Source organism: Colobus angolensis, unplaced genomic scaffold (genome assembly GCF_000951035.1).
Source record: "Colobus angolensis palliatus isolate OR3802 unplaced genomic scaffold, Cang.pa_1.0 Scaffold164, whole genome shotgun sequence".
Lineage (NCBI taxonomy): Eukaryota > Metazoa > Chordata > Mammalia > Primates > Cercopithecidae > Colobus > Colobus angolensis.
In genome coordinates this window covers 1,917,360-1,925,103 of record NW_012114755.1, presented here as the reverse complement: position 1 = coordinate 1,925,103, position 7,744 = coordinate 1,917,360, and the positions used below count along the sequence as shown (strand labels likewise).

Below are 7,744 nucleotides of genomic sequence, written 5' to 3'. Positions count from 1 at the left end.
TACGCTGGACCAAATTAAGACGGCTTTCTCCCTCTTGTTGACGTGCCCCAGCCGTGATAATGACCAGCTTGGAGTTTGCAGTTACACTATAGTCTAGAGAAAAGGGAAATGACCAGATTAAGGCCTTTAGAATAAATTTTACCTAAGCAGCAAAAATTTGTTCCATAAGTGCCCCACAGAACTTTCTTGTTGTTTTTAGAGTTTTATCATTATGGTTTCTTAAATGGAGGAAGAGCATGTCAATACCTTCCTTGTATTCTAGTTTTAATCAAGTTGTAACGTTACGTAACTACAATTAGGGGGAGCTGGAGGGAATCAAGTTTATTATTTGATTCTCCTATTAATTTTTTACATATCCTCAAAATTTTTGTTACCTAAGCTCAGCGTTCACACTTTTCCATACTCCTGTTTTTACTTAACTCGTGTCCTATCAGTCCAGGAACAGGCAATTTGTGTGTGTGTGTGTGTGTTTGATGATGGTGGTGGTGGTAGGGGGGACTTGTTTCTAAGCAGAGACAGCTTTATACTTAACAAGCATATTTTGCTTCTAGATACCCTATGGCACAAGAAAGTTAAGCCAGCAATGAAGGGAGTTGCCCATTAGTGAGGTGGCCAGTGATTTTCAGGTACAAAAGTAGACACTATTTGGGCTCACATTCAGGTTTCTTGACTGGTGCTGTTAAGCGCGAAAGGTTCAAGTCAAGAATACTGGCTGAACAGGCTCATTTATTTACCCTATTCTCAACTTTGTGTTGCGCCTGTGAAAGGATGTGGGGGCAAGAAAGTAACACAATGTGGTTAAATACAGACCTAAGGTGCTTTACTCATTACATTCTAATTCAGGTGGTTTCCATAGCATGGACAAATTGGATTTCTATTTTAAACCATTTACTAGAAATTGAAACTTTGATATTCACAGTTACCCAAGTGAAATTGTTCCCAGGCTCTTGTACTCTGCATTTAAAACAAAATCTTCAAAGAGCTAGGATTTCAAGCCTGATAAAGCATTTAAGTCTAAGGCTGGGCACAGTGGTTCACACCTGCAATCCCAGTACTTTGGAAGGCTAATGAGGGAGGATCACTTGAACCCAGTGGTTCAAGACAGGCCTGGGCAACACAGTGAGTCCCCATCTCTACAAAAAGTAAAAAAATTAGCTGGGCATGGTAGCATGCCCTATAGTCCCAGCTTCTTCGTGAGGGGGAGGGGGTAATGAAGTGGAAGGAGGATTGCTTGAGCCCACGGTCCGAGGCTGCAGTGAGCCATAATTGTGCAACTGCACTCTACCCTAAGTAACAGAGAGACCATCTGAAAAAAGAATTTAAGTCGCATGGATTATAATATAAACTTGTTGAAATCAACCTTTCCCAGAGACAATCTTTGGTGTTCTAAGGAAAAGGCTGCCATGTTGGAGATCCATCATCTCTCCCTTCAATTTGTCTTCGATGACATCAACAAGAGCAAGTTCATCTGCCAAGTCCTAAAAGACATAAAATATTTAGTTAAATGGAAAATTGCCACGTCTAGATTTTAAGAGAAGCATGAAAAATTTCTGTATTTCTGGCGTAGGAGAGTTCTGTTACTTTATTAGCACAGTATCAAGATATACTTCAAAGTAGAGGGCACCCCATTTCAAAAGCTGACTTACAGATTACTCCACATGTAGATAGCATTGACCCTCTCTCCAGCCCTGTCTCCCCACTGAAGCAAGCTCTATAGGAGTTCCACCACTGCAGATGTGGAAGCAGAACACTGGATTGGCAGTTGCTAGAATAACTTCCAATTATATAAAACTGCTCTATCTACTCTCTCAAATTCCATCCTACACACCAATGTTAGGTTGTTATTCATTTAACTAGGTGATATTGACCAGTATCAAGACTTGAAATCAGCAAATATTCTGGCTGGGCATAGTGACTCACATCTGTAATCCCAACACTTTGGGAGGCCAAGGCAGGCGGATCACTTGAGGTCAGGAGTTCAAGACCAGCCTGGCCAGGCCAGGCGCGGTGGCTCACACCTGTAATCCCATCACTTTGGGAGGCCAAGGCAGGCAGATCACGAGGTCAGTAGATTAAGACCATCTTGGCTAACACGGTGAAACCCCCGTCTCTACTAAAAATATAAAAAATTGGCCAGGAGTGGTGGCGGGTGGGTGAGACAGGAGAAAGGCATGAACCCAGTCAGCAGAGCTTGCAGTGAGTCAAGTTCGTGCCACTGAACTCCAGCCTGGGCGACAGGGTGAGACTCCATCCCAGAAAAAAAAAAAAAAAGACCAGCGTGGCCAATATGGTGAAGGCCTATCTCTACTAAAAATACAAAAATTAGCTGGGTGTGTTGGTGGGCACCTGTAGTCCCAACTACCTGGGAGGCTAAGACAGGAGAATTGCTTGAACCCGGGAGGTCAAGTGAGCCAAGATCGTGCCACTGCACTCCAGCCAGGGCAACAAAGCGAGATTCCATCTCAAAAAATAAGTTAAAAAGTCTGATTTCCACCCATCTTTCAGAGATGGAATCTGAACTATTCCCTGGTTGATTCCATATACAAACCAATACTAACAGTTATGGATAAAAAGGTTTGTGCAGTGTATAATATTGGCAAAAAATAACCTTATAGTTGCAACTCTAAAAGTTAATAGTTAGTTGCATTTCAGGCCAGGAGCACCAATAACAGCTTTAATACAAATGGATGTGGTCTATCATTACCAAAAAAGTTATTCGAGCTGCAGATCTATCCCTAAATCATCTACAATATAATGAGTGGCAGTTACTCTTCTTACCCACACCTGAGCCAGAGGCCATCACAGAGAAAATCCATAGGCGGTTTGTAGGTGTGAGGAAAACAGCATCAATTTCTCCTTAAGTGGGTAAGGAATAAAAGTTTGTGTATTATGTGGCCTTTCCTAAGAACACATGTAGAGTCACCTGTGTTGTTACAAGGCCTTTTCATAGCTCATTTCTGCCTTTAGTCCCTTCTCACTTGAATCCATTTCTATTCAGAACCCAGAATTCATTTGTATTAGCAACTCCACATATGAACTTCAGATTTTTTTTTTTTTGAAATGGAGTCTCACTGTCGCCCAGACTGGAGTACAGTAGTGCTATCTTGGCTCACTGCAACCTCCACCTCCCGTGTTCAAGCAATTCTCCTGCCTCAGCCTCCCAAGGAGCTGGGACTATAGGCATGTGCCAGCACACCCGGCTAATTTTCGTATTTTTAGTAGAGATGGGCTTTCATCATGTTAGTCAGGATGGTCTCCATCTCCTGACCTCGTGATCTGCCCACCTCGGCCTCCTCCTAAAGTGCTGGGATTACAGGCGTGAGCCACCGCGCCCGGCCTCAGACATTTTCATGTTGTAAGCTGCCTCAATTTCTTTTAAATATAAATCAGGTTTCAATAGTGTAATAAGGAGTGCTTTACTCACAATTTCTTTTTCTAATGAAATTTTAGTTCCATAATTGATAACAAAATTGCTACCTAAGGCACAGGGGCAATGAGGTTTGGGTAGGAGAACTTCAGATTCCCCATATAATTTTATCATATGTGTCATTTTCAATTCAAAAATCACTTTAAAAGAATTTTGGCTCATTTAAAGTCATGGACCCTTCTTTTTCATTGGTAGTCAATCCATGCATTTAATACAGAATAACGAATTTTAGGAACTAGGTCTCCAGCCTGATGACCTTTGATTCTTTTTAATTTCAGATACACTTTTGGTATATCATCGTATTTCCAAAGTTTGTTTCACAGAAAGTTATCTGAATGAGTGCATAAATCTAAATATTGTTATACGAAACGTAATAATACAATTCTAGGGGTGGGAGTGGAGGCAGAGGACGGCGTCAAGGTATGGGCTTCCAGTGTGGTAGATTCTCACTTACCTTCATTAAGACACTGATGGCACAGGCCATGCCAACAGCACCAACCCCAACAACTGTAATCTTATTCTGGGGAGTCTGTTCTTCCTTTAGAAGATTATGAATCAGCTGATCCTTGAGAGTTGCCATATTGGACTTGGAACCAAAAGGAATCTATAGGGGGAAAACATTTAGTGTCACTACATCCTCTTTAATGTTTGTTAACCAAGAGATTTTTTTTAAAGCTATTTTACTTCCTTCGGGGGTATTTGCCACTATAAAATCACAAGAGATGACTAAAAAGGGAGGGGAAAAAAACCTAATGGTTGCCAAAGAGAGTTGAAAGGCCTAATGACAGGGTCGGTGAAGAGTGAAGGCCCATACCTTAGCGTGGAAAAGGAATATCGACGTTTGGGTGTAAGTGTAGCCTCCTGAGGGCTCACCCATCGCGGTTTATTAACCCCAAGTGGGGCTGGCCTTTCCTCAGACAAGATCACTTTGAGCAAGGACACAGCCAGGCTTCAAGTAAAAACCAGAGGTATGTGCAGAAAAACCATTAACTGCCACAAAGCTCGAGCCCAAGGAACTGAATCGTGCGGTGAGCCGCGCGCATGCGCGCTTTGTTGTTCTCCGGGCCCCGAAAGGTGGGCGGAAATCAGACTAATAGCTGCGGCTTCAGACCGCCCCGCTTTTACGCCCCGCCCAAATCCGGAAGATGGGCGGGCCCAGGAAACTTGTGTGCGTGCGCATGCGCATTACAGAGCGCGGGGGCGAAGCCGATTACCCTAGCGGTCTCCGGCCATTGGGAAACTGGCAACTGGCCAGATGGCAGAAGCCAGAGAAGCCCCGCCCGCAAGCAGAGGCAATCTGGAGCTATCCAGCTCAGTGAGTGAGACGGAGGGAGCTGGGATTCAGACTTCAGACCTAATGAATGCCCCGAAACAGACGCGAGCAACGTGAAGCCTAGCTGGCAGCCTCCCAGGCCTGGCGCGCAGCCAGCGCCAGACTTTAAATCTCAATACTAGAAACCAGGGCCTGTTAACCAACCCAGAGGGAGGCGCACGGTGTGGCTTCCACAGTGATCCTTGTTGCAAAGGCCTGTCAGGCCCAGTATGAAGAAATTGTTTGAGTACAGGGAGTGTAGAAATAGCTGCAGAGGACCTGAGGCCTGCAGCCCTAGAGTTAATAGCTACCTGATGGAACCCTCGAATTCTTTCCACCGTGTTAATCCAACCCTGCACTGCATTCGCTGGAGGGAATATCACAGGCTGCATCCCCAAAGTATCACGTCTAGTTTTGACACCACTCCAAAGGGCAAAAACCCGAGAGGACCTCTAGGCAGGCAGCCCAGAGCCACCAAGCTGGAGTCGGGTCTCTCCTTACAAATCACTGCTATTTCTAGACAGCCTTGTAAGGTTTCTAGCCTGGTAGGGGGAAGGGAGTTCCTGCGGACACCTGCTAGCTTCACTAACGGCCCCAGGATCCAATGCTACCTTCAATGTAGGAGCAGAGGTGGGAGGGCATGGGGTGAGGGAAGGGTGCGTCCAGCGGCGAGAGACATGCAAAAACGAGTTCTACTGCTCACCTCTGCCGCCTACTCACCGGAAACTTAAGAGATCCCTGACTGTCTCCTAGCTTTAGGTCTCCCTATTTGTTAAAGAGTTGGTACCGGCGGATCCTACTCAACTGAATGTCGTGAGGTGCGGGAGGGCTGGCATGCTGCCTGCTTCATCTTTGCATGCGCCGTGCTTAGCGCAGCCCGAGATACACCAGTAGCTCCTTAATAAATGCGCAAAGTGCGCCCTATAATCTGCAGGCAGCAGCTGCCCTCAAGCAGCCCACCTCTCGAGCGTCCCAAGAGAAAAATGCAAGCCGCGTGGTACTCAGCCGCTTTCCGGTTTCCAAGAACCCGCCCCGGACAAGCTGAGGCTTTTTTGGCTCTATGGGCTCCAGGAACTGGACCTCGAGTTTTACACTGCCCGCCGATTTCGAGCCCAGCGGCATCCCCCACCCTTAAGGCCTATCATCTCGTTGTTCCGCATCCGCCCGGGCTTTCAACCCCTGGTTGGGTGTGGCCACCTCCTCGGTTCTCCAGCGCGGCCAGAAGCCATGGTTCCCGCTTAGAGCAAAAGCAGAGCGCGGCGAGCTCCGAACACACGCGTGGTGTGCGCCACCGCCGAGGTCTCGGGGCTGCGCTTCTGGGAAGCAGGTCCTACACCTCACGGGAGTAGGAACCCCTTCGCGAGCAGCGGAGGCCAGCAGAGCCGGAGGCAGTTCGCTCTACGCGCCATCCCTCCGGCGCAGTGCGCGCAGGGCCCTACCGTACCGGGAATGCACGTCAGGCGGTCGTCCGGGACACGCGACAATGAGATCCGGAATAGGCGACAGCGGCTGCAGCACTCTGAGCCGAGCGCTGGGGGGGCCTTAAGTGGAACAGCTATGCTGACGTCAGCGGGGGGCCGGCGGACGTGCGGGAACCCACGTGTGGGTCGGGCTGGGGGTGGATGCAGAGCCAGGCGGGGCACTGGAGAGGCCCAGGCGGCGCGCGCAGCCGGACAGCCGACCTGCAGACTGCTCCACATGCACTGGAACTTCTAAGTAAGGTGCTGCCCTCCAGCCACAGAAGCGTGGGTCGGAGCCATGAGCCTGAGTCGGGACGACCTTCAGTTTCCTCATCCATGAAACCTGAGGAGGTTACTCTCAGGAAGGCTTGGATCTGTTTATTCTTCATCCCTGTTTCTCAGTGTCCAGAACAGCTTTTGGCTGGTAATAGGCACTCCACAAATACTTGTTGAACGAAAGGAAGAAAATGCCTAGCAGTCAGTCGGCCTGTTCTTGCCTAAGTCGAGTGACCTCCAAAACTTGACGCTGCTTTTCCCTCTGCTGCTAAGCCTACTAGCTCCCCACTCATAGTGAAGCCTTGGCCTCTCAGGCCTTGCAGGGTGACTCAATTCAAATTTACGTCTTAGTCTGCACTTCCTATTGCCCACCCCACTGGCATCTCATCTCAAGTCTCGGCCATACCCAAGAACTGTCGGTGGTTTGTTTTTTGGTTTTGGTTTTTTTGTTTGTTTGTTTACCTTGGTATATTTCGAGACAGAGTCTCACTCTGTCACCCAGGCTGGAGGGCAGTGGCGTGATCATGGTTCCCTGCAGCTTGACATTCCGGCTCAAGCAATCCTCCCACCTCGTCTTCCCGAAGTGACTGGAACTACAGGCGCGCTCACTTGCCCTGCGATTTTTTTTTTTAATTATTAAAAAAAAATTTTTTTTTTTTGAGACGGAGTTGCTCTGTCGCCCAGGCTGGAGTGCAGTGGGGTGATCTCAGCTCACTGCAACCTCCGCTTCCCGGGTTCAAGCGATTCTCCTGCCTCAGCCTCCTGAGTAGCTGGTATTGCAGCCACGGGCCACCATGCCCAGCTGATTTTTGTAATTTTTAGTAGACACGGGGTTTCACAATGTTGGTCAGGCTGATCTCAAACTCCTGGCCTCATGTGATCTGCCCGCCTCGGCCTCCCAAAGTGCTGAGATTACAGGCTTGAGCCACTGCGCCCAGCTCAATTGTTTGTTTTCTTATCATACTTATCTCTGGGCCTGTATTATTGCTGATTCCATTGCCTAGCCCGTCCTCCTCCATCTCTAATTTGTACCAGTACTTTCCCACTGTGGGGTATGTTATGAAATATATTTGGTAAGCCCTTGAATATGCCAAAGTTTCCTGAATTTTCTGATAGGAGTGCCTTTTGTTATTTATTAAGAGCATCTTTCCCTGACTTAATGTTAATGAATTAGGAGTCTTAGATTGCCTCAGGAAGGGGCCAGTCATGGGAAAGACCACATGATTAGGGAATTAGAGGGCTGGAACTTTCAGCCCAACTCACTAACCT

General features: G+C 47.6%; 1 protein-coding gene across 2 annotated transcripts in view; it reads right to left on the bottom strand.

Annotated features, from left to right (window-relative positions):
- Nucleotides 1-6,429, bottom strand: part of LDHA (lactate dehydrogenase A) — a 14,294-nt gene extending 7,865 nt beyond the window's left edge. The window contains exons 1-4 of one of the 2 annotated variants that reach the window (XM_011937462.1): nt 4,242-4,563; nt 3,882-4,031; nt 1,361-1,478; nt 4-93 (exon numbers count right to left, since the gene is read on the bottom strand). In XM_011937462.1, the coding sequence (XP_011792852.1) occupies nt 4-93; nt 1,361-1,478; nt 3,882-4,031; nt 4,242-4,304 (421 nt within the window). In that variant the 5' untranslated portion in view covers nt 4,305-4,563. Of the gene's footprint in view, nt 1-3; nt 94-1,360; nt 1,479-3,881; nt 4,032-4,241; nt 4,564-6,183 lie in introns of those variants that run through there. The other variant, XM_011937463.1, reaches the window with a different exon arrangement.
- Nucleotides 6,430-7,744: the final 1,315 nt, after the last annotated feature.